The 17,398-nt window shown below is 44.5% G+C and overlaps 1 protein-coding gene across 7 annotated transcripts in view; it reads left to right on the top strand.

Moving 5' to 3' along the window:
* The window catches only part of dock4b (dedicator of cytokinesis 4b), a 96,601-nt gene that overhangs the window by 31,023 nt on the left and 48,180 nt on the right, over positions 1–17,398 (top strand). For all 7 annotated transcript variants that reach the window (XM_031865719.1, XM_031865718.1, XM_031865717.1 and 4 more), the window contains exons 7-13: positions 265–349; positions 5,066–5,217; positions 9,432–9,513; positions 9,693–9,753; positions 10,239–10,371; positions 11,274–11,362; positions 15,795–15,920. In XM_031865719.1, coding sequence (XP_031721579.1) covers positions 265–349; positions 5,066–5,217; positions 9,432–9,513; positions 9,693–9,753; positions 10,239–10,371; positions 11,274–11,362; positions 15,795–15,920 — 728 coding nt within the window. The remainder of the gene's footprint in view (positions 1–264; positions 350–5,065; positions 5,218–9,431; positions 9,514–9,692; positions 9,754–10,238; positions 10,372–11,273; positions 11,363–15,794; positions 15,921–17,398) is intronic.

Genomic DNA, 17,398 nt, shown 5'->3' with positions numbered 1-17,398 from the left:
GGACGAAGGAAAAAGAGGACAGCGGGTAAAGCAGGTGGGGGGCTAAAGAGAGAGGACACTTTTCTTTCATTTGTCAAGTTTATTCCAACGAGTGACACAGGTGATCTGGCAGCACTAGTGTGTGTGTCTGTGCATGTGTAATGTGTTTATTATGTGTTGACAATGCTCAGTCCAGTCGACCTGGTTTTGCCCGTCACATGCTCTGATATGAATGAACTGCCACTGTTTTGTATGTAGTTCACTTTCTTAATCTGTGTGTTACAGGCAACTCGGATTGGACCTGGTCCCCAGGCGAGAGTTCAGCATGGTGGACCCCGATGAAATCAGCGTCACAGAGCTTTACAGACTGGTGAGTGGTCCTCCAAGCCCTCCGCGCAGTATCGAACTGCTTTGTTCTCAAACCAGCGCCTCATTAAGGGAGCAAGGTGGTGAGGGGCAGGCGAGGAGAAGAGCGTGTATCCTTGTAGAAGCGGCTAAATCCAGCTCATCACATGTACTGTATAGTGGGCAGAGGGTCCGGTCCATCACATCACATCTCCACCTTTTAAGCTTAAATCTTGAACCTGGACATCGGTGTCTCCTGGCTTTTGTGAAGGATCTTCGTGAATGTTCTCGGTGCATTCAGTAGTTGCTCTGGAGCTTTTTTTTTCCGACTGCATCACGTGTTTTCCTCAGCAGATTGAGTTTGCCTGGTTGTCAAGGAATTATCGATGTTCAACATTTCCACAACCTTTGAGCACTTTAAAGACTTCTCATCCGTGTTGGCTTAAAAGTAGGGAATTCAAAGTTCATTCTTGGCCTTGGAAACAGCAGTTTGCGAGATGATCTCACCGCTGCACTGGAGCTTTCCATCGTATCGCACAATCTCTCTTCCTTTTTCTCAGCGCTTCAAGGACTTCACATTGGCTTAAAGGTTTAGACTGAAAGAATAGCTTTGGCGATTGTGTTGTATTTTCGATACTTTCCACATTATTAATACACATCAAACTCCATGTTAGCCACTGAGTGTTGCACGTAGAAATATAAAGTATAGAATGTGTGAATCTCTCCCGTCTCCGTACCTCTCTCTTGCTCATTCTCTCCTTCCTTGTTTGCTCCCTGCTTCCCCCTTCACATTTTCCCCAAGCCCCAACCGCTGTTACCGTGGCAACCACTTCTCTACCCTGATGCAGTGCGTGGAGAATTGTCACACACACATACACACACACACACACACACACACACACACACACACACTGTGACGGCTTTTCCTTCGCAGGGGTAATTGAAGCTCTTAATCCATCTGTTTCTTTTTTTTTGTTAGTCAAAACAAAAGCAGGCATAGCAGGAAGAGAGCGTAATGCACCTCTATTAAAAGGCGTACCAAATGAGCAAATGACTGCAATTCCCCTACACTGAGACATGATCAAGGGACTGGTGTTCACCGCCGGCATCCACATTACAAAAGCGCTCACACTCACACTCGCGAACACCGAGACACAAAACAACATGATATCGAGCCCAAATGAAGTCACTGTTTTTCAGTGAGATCTTTTGTTTATGAGAACAGCTTCTTTGTTTCTTGTTGTGCTACAGTGGTGTGGCTTAATTCAATTGAGATGGGGATTACCTGCTGTGCGTGTGCGTGTGCGTGTGCGTGTGCGTGCGTGCGTGCGTGCGTGCGTGCGTGCGTGCTACTCTGGGAAGGTGTAGCCTGACTGCCAGAATATATCAACGAATTATGTTATGTCCACCCAGTGCTACAACCTTTATCAAATCCCTAATTTTCTCCCCAGTCTCATACTGAGTTTGCTCAGTTGCTCAACCTGTCTGTAGTGCAACGGCACGACGGCTTCCAGCGCCCCTGGAGAGTGAGTCCGGAGCAGAGCGCGAGAGGAGCAGACCAGGGTTGAGATCCCAGAGCGATGCATTCATTACCGGTGGCAGTGACGAATAGCTCGAGGCCCGTCCCTGGACGCGTGGTAGTACAATGTCCTCTGTGACTTCACTTATCGCCGAAGTGATGCAAGCTTTTAAAAGCTCCTGCTCGCATCTCTTGCGTCCCGCTCGTGTCACACAGGTCTCCTCGAGGCGAGCTAAAAAGTGGGCCGAAAAGAGGCTTAAATGGAGATGGAGAAGTGAGGGATGAAAGGAGGGATGTAGAAAGACCAGATGTTTCTCCATCGCCTCAGTTTGACCCCCCCTCTCACCCTCGTACTCCGGCAGTCACTCCGCTCGGTGCTGCCTCATGCTGTTTGGGAAAAAATGACGGAGTGAACAATAATGAGATGGTTGGAAAAGCACTCGCATGGTCGTGCTCTCTCTGTGCAGCTATATATCTCTCTGGTCTTCTCCTTGTTTCCCGTACAATTTCCGTGTTGCCAGCATGGCTGCCGGGCTGTCACGGCCATCGTTTGTGTCTAGTCATGCTGAAGCTGCCACAACAACCACACGCTGCTCCGGTCGGGCATCTTAAATGACACACTGAAAATAACCCACGTAGTGAAATCCCACAGCATGAATTAGGCCTTCCCAGATGAAAAGCAGCTGCAGCAGTCAGGACCTAAATGAAACATATTCATCATTTTGACAGATATTGCTCTTGTAAAATGATTTGCGGTGTTATTTTCAACCATGTTTAAGTCTTAGAGGACAATGTTAATGGGTTTGTTTTTCTTCATATGTTTGTATTTATAGTGCAACCAACTGTTTTCCAAAGCACATCATCAATTTTAGATTACCCTCTAGGCAATCACTGCTTAGCTCACATTTCCCTACCACATACAAATTTCATCTTCCAGAGACTTGAACCTTCTCTGAGGGAGCATTTTTGATGCCTTTTTAGTTTCTGTCAAAGCAGTATCGTCATCACGTGGTAATGCACTCCCGAGTGCGATCAAAACACCAGTGCCGAGTCAAAACAGCATATTTGTAATGTAGGGAAGAACCACTTCAAGCTGCATTTTTTTCACTTCATCCATCTTTGCGTACTCTTTTTTTTTTTTTTTTTTTTTTTTTTTTTTTCTCATTTTTTCACTTTTTATTATAGAGTGCCTCCAGGAATATATGTCATTATTTCTGAAAAAAAGCCCATTTCTTTCAATCATTGCAGTTTTCTACATTCTATAATTTTATTCAGAATCAGGAATATGAGCCCACGTGAAAATTAAATCCTCAACCTCAGCTGTCCGACTTCCTTGCAGAGAGGTTATTCTTTATTATTATTATTATTATCCTCTGAGACGTTCAATCCCGCCCAAGTTGGTTTTTTTCAGGCAATCGAAATGATCCCAATCTCGTATTATGCACCTTTCAAAAGAATAGTTCAATGTTTTGGGAAATGTGATGCTGGATTTAGCGGGAGCCAGCAGTTGATTAGCATAAAGATTGTTAGCAGGGGGAAACAGCTAGCATGACCAAGCAAGCAGTGGTGATTTAGCAATTTGTTGCTTTCACACCTTTTGTGCTGATTAAACAAATGAGTTATGGAATATTAATTAGTGAGCTTTGGATGTGCTGGTAGGTGGATTTTGTTAGCGTTGGGCAGCTCCAGGCTAGGCCCCTTTCCCCCCTCTGTTTCCTGTCGTTATGCTAAACGTAGCTTGGGAGGTGGGAGGGAAATCGATCTTTGCAATAAAGCAAATAAGGTTATTTACCCAAATGTTGACCTATTCTTTTAAATACACCAATAAAGAGGGATTCCAACATGGTTTCCCCTGCAGAACCATCCAACGTAACTCTGACGACATAATGCAAATAACAAAACCTTCACAGGACAGAAGAATTCAGCTTTTTTTTTTTTACATAATATACTGTTGGGGGAGACTGGTGGCAATTTCTTCTTTGTGTGTTTGACTCTTGATTCTCAGTGACGCTTTACTGCACTTCGCCCTTGCATTGTCTTCATTATTTTCCTTCTTTCCTTCACTCCTCAACCTCCTCCTGCCCCCCCGCCCCCCGCCCATCTCTTCCTGCTACAGAAGTGAATGGGGAGCACAATTTGGCAGCGGCTCTACTGGCCATCTGGTCCTGTGTGTGTGCACGTGTGTGTGTTTGTCCTCGTATTTTTGGATGTTGACAGGGGATTAGGATGAACCTCTCATAATCCGGACGGTATTTACAACGGCCGCACCATACTGCGGGAGGCGTTATTGATCCGCATTATTGATTTGTTCTGATGTAGATTGACTTAATATAGCATGTAATACCAGGCACAAGTGCCCATGCACTACGAGGCACTGAGATGTGACTTTCTGCTGCATTGTGGGATGGTCGCATTTATATTCAGGGTGAATTTCAGTGCTCCGGTTTCTGTTTCTCTGAGATTAAGCCACCAGTTGAAAGGGATGCATATCACAACACCATTATTTTATTATTTTGTCAAGAACATAATGAACCTACTTACAGATAAATGCTAGAGGTAAATAAATAAGGAAGGCGGCCATGTTAAGTGCTTTTAGACCTGACGATGAATATGCTTGTGTATAAATACCTGTTTATAAAGTGTTTGTTTATGTGCAGCAAGAAGTGTTTCCTGTGTTTCTTTGGCACCAAGATTGCAACAAAGAAACCGTCAGACAACACAGCTCGAACGCTCACATCTTAGCCTCTGGCGCTGCTGACAGTCTGCGTTATTACACGTTGTATTAGCTCCATCTATATCAACAAAATCTATATCTTAGCCCGAGTCTTTAATTATATATGCAAATCTCCCAACTACGAGGAGTCTCAGAGGGATACTCGATACTAAACACAGCAGCTCTTGAATGTGATTGGCCAGTATTAAAAGAGATGTAACCAAATGTAGTTTTTTCCCCGGTATTAACTGTATTTGATAAGCTTTGATCCTGCTTTTTGAGGATCTCTCTGGATTTAGAGCTTATGGATTTTACTGCTTGTTTAACCTTTCCAAATCCATCCCTTCAATACATCAGAACAGCACAATGTGTACTTCTATCTGTTTTATGTATTTCATTTTTGCATGTTCTGTATAGTTGCGGATCAAGTCCGATATAGAAGGATTTCCCTGCCCAGAATAGCATTCTGGAAATTGATTTGTGCCGATATTGTTTTCTCTCCTCTGCAGATGGAACATCGGCATCGTAAGAAGGAGACCCCTGCGGCCGCTAGCACCCATCACTTGTTCGTCCACGTGAAGAGTCTGATGAGTGCAAATCTGGGGGAAGAGCTAGAAGTCTTCTTCCACATTTATGACGGACGGGAGAACCGGCCACTCAGGTACGACACTTCAGAGAAAAGAATCCCCCGTGATTTTACCAACTAGTGACGGACCATGCATCACTTTTGGATACTTGTAGGTTAAAATAGCAGCCAATGTTTACTCGTCCGTAGCAATGTAAGTGAGGTGGACTGGTGATTGCAGGGCGATATTTCAAAGGGCTCCCCTTCTGATGTCAAGAGGACCGCTCTAATTATATTCATGAAGATTGACTAGATGAAGCAGGTAGTTAAAGCGCACTTGGACACATAAAAGTGGGTGAGGCCGAGCTATTTTGTCTTATAAAAAGTGTCTGTCCCGTCCACATGAAAGAGCCTATCGCCCGGGGAGTCTGCACACGTCACTCGCGCAATGACACGCACGCCCACGTGCGTGTGATGGGGCGCAGGCCAAACACAAGACTGTGTTTAAACTCCCCGGTTTCACAGTTCAAAGCGAAGAAAACAAATTCCATTTCATGTCGCACACAAGCGGATTTGTCAGACAAGGCAAATGAGTGGGTTGAAAAATGAGCACGGCAACAGTGAAACTTCTTTTGATAAGTCATGCTTGTGTTTGATGCTCACTCTCCGCCCCACAGGGTCACATCAGAAGAACGAGGGTGACATTGATTCTTTTATTATTTCGTTTCAATATACAGTAGCTCCACTTCTGGTTCTAATGAAATCCAATTCATTATTCATCACATCACTGGCAGAAAAGCTAACTTTTGTGCGAGCTTAGTTGACCTAAGTTTCTTTAAAAACCCTGCGTGGAGAGTCTGTGGGTTCCTTCATATTATGAATAATGGCTCACAACAGAGGAGGTTTTATTTTTACAAGGAGTGTGCAAGGTTTGGTTTTCATGATGTGGTCTGTCCGAGAGAAAGAGGAGTTCCTCAGCTAAATGAGATCTGCATGTGTACACGCAAGGGCGCACACGCACATACCGCGTGTCATCAGTGGATCAGAAGCACTTTTAATTAGGAAGTATATTTAAATGTGCTCTCCGGTCTCCTTTCAGCTCATGCATCCAAGTTCCTGATGTACGGTAAGAGGTTTGCCAATAATGAAGGTACATTTTGGCGACTACTCCTGACCCGCACTTTGACTTGAAGTGGGTAATTAGAGTCCAGTGGCATCATATCAAGTTCCACTCGAAACACATGCCTGCATTTGAAATGGATTTACAGCTCATTCTCTGACACACAATGAAGTCGGCTTTAGTTGTTAAGCTCATGTTATGCGCTTTTATCGACACTGAATAACAATATTATATCTTATGATGATGTAATAACAAATTTATATTCTTCTCACAGTTTATCTAAATACCATTCTTTTTGTCAGTATTGGGGGGGGAAAGGCTGTCAGAGGCCTTAACCATTGGGCCTTATTGGTTTTGTCTTCAAGGAAGATCTCACAATGGCAGCTGGCCAACATTGTCCCTCACTGTCTGGTCACACACATAAACAGAGACACACACACATTTAGGCAAGATGCCTGGCATGAAGCCATTTCGACACTTCCTTCTGTGCTGGTGGTTTCTGTGTGTGTGTGTGTCAGGGACCAGATGGGGGTCCGACCCGTTGTCTCAGTACCATGCCAACACCAGCAGCCCCCGTGCACCGTGCTAGCTGCTTTGTGTTCGATACGGGCTCCTTGTCTGGCTCTCCCAGCATGACGCACACTGTGGCCGACCATGCTCACACATGATCCTGTTGCTCTTTCTCTAAGTACTGTGTGCTATCCCAGATCAAACACTTTACACTGCCTCGCTCCGGTCTCTCCGTAGATACTTGCACTTCCCGCCTCCTAATCGCAACCTACACTCAACTCCAACAGGGTCATCCTGAATGAGTGGACATGTGCGCCTGTCTATGTGTGTGTGTGTTTTTATATTCCTTTAGTGAACAGCAGAGGCCCAGTGTGTGTTTTCCACAAAGAGACACGTGTGGTTGATAGGTCTGGCCTGGTGTGTTCTCTACCTGTTCACCACACCGTCTAGTCTAGCCCTGCTCTCATCTTTCAACATGGCCTCTGGGGGTAGATTAAGGTTTTTCGGCTGTGGGGAGGGAGGGAGGCAACGGTGGCAGTTAATTTAGCCAGTATTTTACACGCCAGTCGCTCACTACCCCCCCTCTGCCCCCTCGACGGGTGATCGCACAGCTCCTAATGCAATCATCGATATCAGGAGAGGGAAGAGCAGGCTCCGTGTGGGCCCAGAGGGGCGGGAAGTCGGCCATTCATGTTATGCTAATGCCAGCCGTGATAGAGGGAGATACGGTCACGCTGGGGGGGGCACTGGTCCTCTTAGCTCGGTGATCAACACGCTGCAGCTGTGAGGGAGAAAAGTCGATGGCAAGGGAGGGGGGGGGGGGGGGGCGTGTAAGGGACTCACGCATGTGTGTCTGTGTGTGCAGGAGTGGCTGTTAATTGGCAGTTGGGGTTTCCACAATAGAGCGCTAATTAGGGTTGGGGAAAACGTGCGCACGTCTCATGTCTAATGCATAGGAATCCGCCTCCATATGGCTGGATAAATGGCCTGGGAAGTTACAGAGAGCAGCTAATGAGGAACAACCGCATCTAAATCCAACCGGCTCGTTCCAATTCGGACGATGAGGGGGAAAACTGGGGAAAAGGAGCACATGTCTGAAAAATCATGCGCATTTGTATAATTAATTATCAGAACCGTAATTAATTCAAACAGCGCCCGCTGCCCTACATACACAAAACGCTGAATTACAGTGCAGGAAGCAGCCTCGTATTTACATCACAGACGAGACATTGTCACTTTTAAGCCCTTGTAATAAGAGCTTTTAATAGCTCAGACTCTTCTGAAACATCCTAATCCATTGTAGCCGTATGCAGCATGAAGTCAAGTTATATAGGCTCTGTTGGGGTAAATGCTGCTCTTGTGTGGATGGGTCTACTGTAGCCCGCGCCTGCTAACCGTGCCAGAGACTCGGCTCATTGTCAGGCACTGGTGCATTACAAGGTTTTTCTCCCTGCTTATCGGTGGACTGTGAAAGTCACCTAACTGGATTAGCCCTCAGCTCGCCAGCCAGGATGAGACGGGGCCCAGCAGGACGCCTCCGCTGCCTCTCTTTGAGCTTGTGTGTGAGATAGAAAGAGAGGACGGAGTACAAAGAGAATGAAAAGGCGTTCTGTGTCTGTCCTTTCTGGTTTTTTCGCCCGACATGCACTTAATTACACGCCTGCACGAAGGCGGGGTGCGGGGCATCTGAGGCCAGAGTTGTTATTTCGAGTCAGTTCACTCTGGCCTGTGAAGCTCTTGAATTTCATACTCTAAAGTTGCACTGTAGAGTATGTGCAAACTGTCCAAAGTATGATTCAGAGTTGTTCAGACAGAAAGCCAGACAATTTACTTTTCCAATTGTCTCACTGTGGCTGCGTACGGTTTTATTTTTAGCCAATGCTAGCGTCACAGCTGGAGGGGTGGCAGTGTTTTGTCTGTATGTCGGTTGGTTAATCCGCCACTTTGGTCCTGATGTAAACGTTTCAACACCTATTGTATAGACTTTCATGGTCCCCAGATGATCTATTCTAATGACTGTTGCGATCCACTGACTCTTCTGAGGGATGACTTCACTTGAGTGAAGTGACTCGACAGCTATTGAATGATACAGACCCTCTGAATTTCCTTTTAGCTCAACCATCAGAACATTTTTTTTTTTAAAATTCTGTCCAAGACTGTGGTTTCTTGGCAGTTCTGAGACTGAGGTTGTAGTTTTTTGTTGCTGTAACCCATCACTATTTTTGCTGACAGTCGGGTATGCGAGCTAAAACGTGTCAGAGAGAAACCACGATATGCAACAACACACTGAATATTCAAGCCAGCCGTGGAGGAGCCACGTGTGGATGTACTTGTTGTCGGATATGTTAGACAGCCTGTGTTGGGGATTTGGTTCAGCAAATCAAGCTTTGTATATATTTTTGTCTCCCTCTATCCCTCTGTCTCTGATCCTTCTCTGCCTGTCTTGCTGCAGCCTCATATTCTGTTTCAGACAGCTTTTCGGTTTGAAGCGTTCACTTTGAAGCATTTTCTCCAGTGCCCACCGTTCAGCGCTTGACTTTTCTGACACCGTTTCTAATCTTTATTCTGTTCCGGTTAGCAGTGGCTTGGATGCAGTTGTTTACGACGACACCCAGCCATCACTTCTGACCCCATTCATCTCATTGTGTGTTCCCACACTCTTGTCTCTCCCCGTGTACAGCGAAAGGTTCTTTGTCAAGCTGAATAAGAGCGGGTTGCCCAAGTCGCCAGAGAAGACGGAAAGACAATGCACGCTATTCGTGGTGAGTAGCGAACGTGGCTTTGCGTTTAGGAAGATTGATCGGGGAGCAATTTAAAGCAATGTACAGTAAAGTCATGCTCCATCACCCTGAAAACTAAGAGCTAAGTCAGCCCTCTGTGGCTTGTTTACAATGATTGAATCTGATGCTGAAATATGTTTTCCTGCTTTTTTTTCTTTCAGGATTTGGGAAGCAGCGATCTCCGAAAAGATGTCTACATCGTTGTGCACATCATAAGAATAGGTGGGAGTTATGATGCTGCTTCTTTATTTTACTGAGCGCTACATGTCTATTAAATCTCGTGGGCTCTCATAGCAGTAGCGATGGGAAGATTTAGGACACGCACAATGACTGGCGGTGAATTTCCATTGTTGTGATGGTCATGAATATTGAGTGACTTCAAAAAGCTGTCCATCACGGTAGAGAAGTGAAAAATAGAACCTCATTAATTATCATGTAAGACACAAACAGACTCGCACAATATTTGATTTACTAATGCGAGGGAGGGGGGGGGGGGGCCTTATGATTTATGATTGTTTTTCCCTAAAAAGGATGTCTACTAAAAAAGCTATTTGTTTCAAAAGTAAGGTAAGGTGATTCTGGATAATATTGCGAATCGCAGCTATTTTGGCTAGGGTAACATGACTGTTTCCTTTTTGTGTGTGTGTGTGTGTGTCTGTGTGTGTGTGTGTGTGTGTGTGTGTGTGTGTGTGTGTGTGTGTGTGCAGGGAGAATGGGAGCAGGAGAGAAGAAGAATCTGTGTAGCGTACAGTACAGGAGGCCGTTTGGCTGTGCCGTCGTCAGCATCGCCGACCTCCTCACTGCCGACTCCAAGGATGACCACCTGCTCAAGGTTTATGCGTAAGTCACTGTAAACAACCAGCATTTCATTACAAAGTCTGAAAACGACAGATTGCGGCTAAGCTGGCTGTGATCGAGCTCCAGTTTAATATTACACAGACACTTATGTAAGTGGGACATTTTCTCTTCTCTCTTTTGGCAAGAAAGCGTTTAAAGGGAGTCACTGCTCTTCCAAATTAGCAATAAATTAAGCTTTCATTCTAATCAAAAAGATATCAGTCTCAAAAACACATTTTTATAAAGCAATTCAAGTCAGTTTGTTAGCTGGTAGTCAAACTAAATAACACAGCAGTATTGAAATAAATATTCACAATAAAAATGCACCTTTCCCGTTGTTGTTTGTTTCATCAACAGTGAAAGGACTTTGTGGTCCAACCTAGTCTACACGATGCCCTGAGGGATAAAACAAAAAGGCTAGTTGACACAGTAGTTTGACCTAAATTATAGCTGGATCAGACTGAGGGGCTCTGAAGAAAATACAACTACTTTCTTTATACCTGCAGTAACACCAGAGAGGTTTTAGTCGGATAAGCATTTAAGTTCTGAACTGGATGTTTTCAGAATTAGGTCCAGAGGAGACGTCACAGTAAGTACTGTAAGAATTTGTTGACTTGACCTGCTCTAGTTCAACGTCACTGTCAAACCTCTAACTTTTTACTTGCACCTGTAGTTCATCTTACAGTGAATCACACAGTATGTGTCACATACATTATAAGCCATCACTTGCTCAGAGTGCAACGTTCAGAGTGCAACAGAGCGGCAACCATCGACCATTCTTTCAGTAATCTGTCCTTGTGAGTCCTCCTACTTTGGCGGAGTGAAATACTAAATTGCTGAAGTGCCCCTTTTGAGTAGAAAATGTATACAAAATATTTATTTTCTGTGTCATCTTTCTGTCTCAGGTGTAACACAGAGAGCGAGTGGCACCAGATCCATGAGAACTTAATCAAAAAGGCGAATTCCAGGTACAACCTGTCGGGCTCCAACACCGGTAAGAACCATAAGTCTTTTCTTTATTTTGCCGCCTCGCATCCACACACCTTGTTTTGAGACATTTGGTAACGCTACGATCTGGCCTCTTTAGCGTTGTGGGATTTGGTTTCAAAGCCAATGTACTTGTTCACTTGTTGTTTTGTATCGTGTTTTTATTCTCAGGGAACAACCTTTAAAGCTGTTAATTCAACAGTCTGGTGACAATCAGGCTTATTCCTTCCACAAAACCGTCATTGTGCCCACGTTGACAAACTCAGCAGCTCGGTTGCATCATCGGTCTCTTACTGTGCAACAGTCAGCTTCCGGTCAGTCTGAGTAGCGTTCATGTGGGAGCGAAGTTCCTCTTTAGGGAGGCGGATCAGCCTTCACATGGTTGCGTCTTCAGGAAGCCTGCTGTTGCAAATGCATTCAGATGACTCTTATAAATAGCTGCATTTGCACCATACTGAACCGCAGCATCAGCAGTTTCCCATAGCAACAGGTTGGTGGAGAATCGGAACAGTCAGTTCTTCAAATCTCGAAGAAATGTCATGTGACGTGCAAAGAGGTTTGTTCCGCAATGAGATTCATCCTTAATTTCAGATATAGATGCAGCTGTCGTTGTTCGCACGAAATTATAGACCGAGATGAACTTCTGATTAGGACCTCAAAATATGATCTGCAGTGCGGGAAGCTCGAATGGGGCACAGAGAGTGACGTGAGAGAACATAATCATGAATTAAACAGTGTCGGCTAGTCTGCAGCTGTTTGCAGCGAGGGCCAAATGAGCAACCAACCAGCAAGCAATCAGCAACAGTTCATTCGAAGTTTGTCTTAAAGCTGATTTACATAATGCTTTTGTGAAGTGTTGCTGCAAACTTGCTGCAGGCTGTTATTTTCCTCAAGAACATTTTGCGTATTCAAAGAGTTCATTGTCTTCTAACATCTCCATCGTGTATCCTTAGAGGAACGCCACAGCCCGCTGCAGAGAAAATGGCTGATAATTGTTTGAGGGAGAAGAGATTATAGGAACGTCAAGAATCCGTGAGAATCTACTGACTCGGCTCCTCTTTTCACCTCGTCTCAGAAGACCAATAATTAATTACTCGAGGAGAAGCCGCACGACTCAAAATGATCATGAATAATCTTGCATATAGGAGTGCAGTAATCAAACGGAGAGGTACAAAGCCATTTAACGCAGTCCGCGTTATCCAAGCAGCATCTTTACGCGCCGTTGCTTCATAACAGAACTGCAGCATCCAGCTAAAAGTTCTATACGACGGTGCCGCTGCTGAATAGATGGAGACGCAATGTGGCTTTGCATCAGCTGAGCTGATAAGTGCAACCAAAGTAAATGAATGACACTAGAAATAGAAATATTACGCAACCACTTAACCGTTTCCTTATCTCGTATTGGAAGTCCAACAAATTCTTAAGTTGTTGCATCAGCTATATTTGCCGTGTGAACTGTTGACACGCTTTGTCTGATTTAATTACAGATGAAGCAGCCAGATAATGTGGTGCTTTCGTTTGTTGACGTTAAACTTCCGAGACCTTCGAGGTGACTCCGCAGCCACGTGGCTTACTCGGTGTTTCCCGCCTGATTGATGACGGTGACATTTTCAAGCTTTAAGATTCTGATTCTGTAATCATAAACAATTAATCACACCAATTAGGAAGACAACGCAGGAGACAGCACGTTGCCTTTCTCTAAATGTATCCAACATACACCGGTTTCCTCCAGGCTTCTTTTTTTTGACAGACTTATGCACACACGTCATAAACGCATGGAAGTGAATTAGATTGAAAGAGTTGCTCCTTTCTTTTGGCTGCTGTGCGTGCAGTTTATCACAAACACTTTGCGTGTTAGCTATTGAGTAGCTGCCAGCTGAAGACATTGATCCCGCTGAACAGCTGATTAGCCTCGGTGCTTTCTCCCATCAGAGTGCGTTAGAGGAGAGCTGTGCGCACGATACTTGATGCATGATTCAAGCCAGTTCGTTCAAAAATTTCACTCGCAACGCTTAACTGAACTTGACGTTGATCTCACAAAATGAACGCTTTAGTCACATAAGTAGAGGTCATTTAAATTTCTAAGATAATGAGCTCTGAATATTAAGTTTCATTTTTGTACTATGAGCACCATTTATCTGTCTGGACCAAATTAATTCATTATGATTTTATTAGCTATGACAGCTTTTGACTGCAATCTTATTGCCTCTTTTTAACTTCTTCTATCTCTCACACACACACACCTGCTCACACTCTAGTAGCACCGGTGACAGCGGCGACGCAAGTTGCTAACAGCCTGATATCATATCCACATTTATTAAGATGCATATTCAGCAACAATTCCTCCGTCAACCCCAAAAATTTGCCTTTTTTTTTTTTTTCAATTCTCACCTCAACGGTGCTCTCTCTACATTCAGAACAGCGCAACACAACATCACTCGCAGCGCATTTCTACTGTGTACATTGTCATCTGAAAAGTCAATTCCTCCCCCAAACGGCCATTATTCTCCTGCAGAGCAACATTACAGCATAGATAGAGGTCGAGTCACTTGTCTAGCCTCGACGCCAAACCGGAGAGAATATTTCATCTTTGGCAAACAGGTCAGTGTCTCCTCTCCACTTTGTCCCTTTAAAAACGTCCATGCAGGAGTTATGGAACACCATGCATAATTTAAGGACCACAATTTATTACACTTAGTGTCAGGAGGGCAATTAAAAGAAAGTGTGCAGTGAAGTAAGATAACGTAATGTGTATTTGAGTGTGTGTGTGTATACGTGTACATGTTTGTATAGGGGTGTGCGCCATGCCCTCTTTGTATGAGTGTGTGTGTCTGTGTGTGTGTGCATCCTGGTGTGTGTCTGAAGTTGTCTCGCTGTGTGGTTCTCCTTTTTAAAGCAGACCTGGCAGTGTGCCAGAAGTCTCTTATTAGCAGCCAATTAGCAAGGGAGAGATGAATGCACTGCCCTCAAAATATACAGAACGCTGGGCTGTTTGGGTAATAAAGATGCGGAGAGACAGTCTATGTGGGGAGACGGTTACTGTGTTCACATGTAGACTAATGACTACCCCCATTTTATCCGTGTGTTTCAGGGTCATGGTGGCTTTTTGGGTAAATCAAATTCGAAAGCAGAGAGCGGGAGTTGATGCGAGGAGATGGTGATTGTTGTGTACGCGTAGCCCAAAAATCCATAAAAGGGATTTCATAAGAATCTGGCTCTGCATGAGTCAGGTCAGGTAGATAATTCAGCTCCCACCTCCATGCGAGCGTAGGCCGCAACAGAAGAGGCTGCGACAACTCCACTGTTTTGTTTGTTGAGTTTTTGAGGAGGCAGGCCGGGTGAGCTCAGCACAGCAAAGGTTGAGGGTGTTTTTGTGGCGGAATAGTAATGAAGCTGGTTCGCCTCATTGTAGCCCGGGCAGTAGCTTTTAGAGCCCATCCGTGTGTGTGTGCTTGTTTATGTGCAGATAAATGCCAAAGGCTTGATCCACATTAAAAAATCTCTCCTGGACCTAATGGGGACTCTCCTTTCATTTCCCACCAGGCCTTTGTGCCAGGTTGATCACACCGTTGGTTAACTGTATGTGTTACTTTTGAATTATTTAGGTCAGAGGAATGTAGTGTCCCGCCCACCCTTCATAACCTCTGTACGTATGTTTTCGGAGTTTGTATCAGAGATAATCAGCCTAAAAAGGCTAAAAGTTAAGGTATTACAACATTTCTCTCAACTTCACAGCCTTTTTCCTGCTTTATTCCTCTGTAGTGGAGTCAATTTTGGTTTATTGCAAACAAGTCACGTTGCCTTGTTGACTCTTAGTGGCCCGAAACCTCTCAAAGCTAATGAACCGTTTCACCACTGCCTCCCAACTCTCCTGGAAACATCCACAACAATAATAATCACCATCATCTTGTCCCTTACACACTGCCTTGCTGTTAAGCCGTTTGTGTACTTGCCTCTCCTCGTGAGCACGGACGAGGCTCGCGCACTCGGACGTCGAGGAGATGCGGCTTTTCAGCTTTAAATGCAAGTCGGTGCTTTAATTTCGCTGCGCTGACGTTTGGAGTTATTACGCAAGGATATTGATTTGAAACGACAGCCTTCATGTCGGATTTCCTCGCAATAAAAAGAGCTGGAGATGATTCACAGGCTGTTTACATTTTTGGTTTATGTATATGTGGGGTTGTCTGTTCCCTTCCATACACATGATCATTGATGTTGGAAGGTATAACTTTAGTTATCTGGTTTGCAAGTTCATGTGGCTGTAATAAAACTGAAAATATGCCCTTGTGAATATATTTATTATTGTGTTTGGAATAGGGTTATGATATATTTTGAGAGGTTTATTGAGTGGCTATGGTAAAGGATAAGGGAGGGAATATCAAGTCTGTAATATAGGAATATGTTATGTCAGATTTTTATTGTTATTATTTCTTTGTTAGGCCTGGCAGTGGCTCTCCAGCTCCTCCACGGGGACATAGAGCAGCTGAGACGAGAGTACATGGTCCTCTTCACGAGGGGCGTGTCCATCACCAGGAAACTTGGCTTCTCTGATGTCATCATGCCAGGTAGGACACCACAAACAAGCTCACTTGACATCAGCTTGTCTGTCCTGTTGCTCAACATTCAACCACTTCTCTTTAGGTGCGGTGGTGGATATGCACGTCATCCCTGCACACTGCTAATTTACACTTTAAGCTAGTTTCCTAGCTGCACAACAGGAAATGCATCGATAGATATTATTACATCCAACCTTGGACAAAAACACTCCTACAGTAATACCAGCTGATCAATTCATCTTCTAACCACTTCAGCAATAACGTATTCAACGCGTTGCTGAAAGTCACTGCTGTGGTGTTCTGCCACTACACATCCCAGAGATCACTTTGCTGTCAAAGAATTGCTGACACCGACACATCTGTCCTTTGATTTTCTGTTGAAGCAGCTTTTTCCCCCCCATGGAGTCTATTTGTGATCATACCACCCACCCTGTTCTCCTTCCATTCATTTATTATTCAAACGCTACAATGACAAACAAAGCCACATTCACACTTACATACAATTTACTTCCCAATTCACCTAACCTGCGTATATTCGGACTTTGAGAGGAGACCGGACTACCTGCATGAAAAACAGACGTGGACAGAACATGTTTCCTCTTTCCCCATAAAGTGCTGTTCAGTCACACAACTTATATTTTTCTCTGCAAAGACTCACTATATTTCTCAATAAAAGGTCTATTCATTATATGATATCATAGCTGACACCTTTTGAGACTCTAAGCTTAATAATGTATCTTCTAGTGTTTGTATTGTGTACATTGATCTACTGTAGTTGCCTGAGAGTGATATTTGAATCAGCCTCAGAAAGATGAAATATTCAGATTGTTTCAGGTAGATAGGCATCAACCGGATAGCTTCTTCCCGAAAAACGACACGGGGCCCCTGCAGAAACCCTCAGACTGAGATGGGTTGGGGTCTTGTTGCCGTGGTAACGCATGCACAATCACCTGAATGTGAGATGAGACAAAGAACTCAACGACGTACGTGTTTATATTGACATGCAGCGTGACAGAAAGTGCTGTTTGAATCAGCTCTGTGACTCTTCGTTCATTAATGAGAGCTGGATATCGGGGGACTGCTCCTTCTTATATCAGTGAGGTGTGCTGCCTCGTCTCACAGATACAGAGGAGCCACAGACTGTGGGTCCCTCAGCGCCTCACTAACACAGATTTATGTTCACTGTCTCTTTCTTTGTCTGACTACAAACCCTTAATGCTGAGTGCTCCCACCCTCTCTGCCCGTTTAAGTCTGCCCTTGGGTGAAGGAAACCGTCTCGCTCTCTCTCTTTCTGTGTCTCTCTTTTCTGGATTTGTATCGCGCTGTATCTTTCTCCTCATTGTGTTCTTTCAGCCGCTCTCGCCCCTCCCTCCCAACTTCCCTTTTTTCCTTATTGTACATTAAGATACTGTCCCATTGTGTGTCTGCCTTCCTGCAATCTGTGTGTGTGTGTGTGTGTGTGTGTGTGTGTGTGTGTGTGTGTGTGT

This window comes from Anarrhichthys ocellatus, unplaced genomic scaffold, assembly GCF_004355925.1.
Source record: "Anarrhichthys ocellatus isolate YVR2014 unplaced genomic scaffold, GSC_Weel_1.0 scaffold33, whole genome shotgun sequence".
In the NCBI taxonomy this organism is placed as follows: domain Eukaryota; kingdom Metazoa; phylum Chordata; class Actinopteri; order Perciformes; family Anarhichadidae; genus Anarrhichthys; species Anarrhichthys ocellatus.
This window is presented reverse-complemented; position numbering and strand designations above follow the sequence as displayed.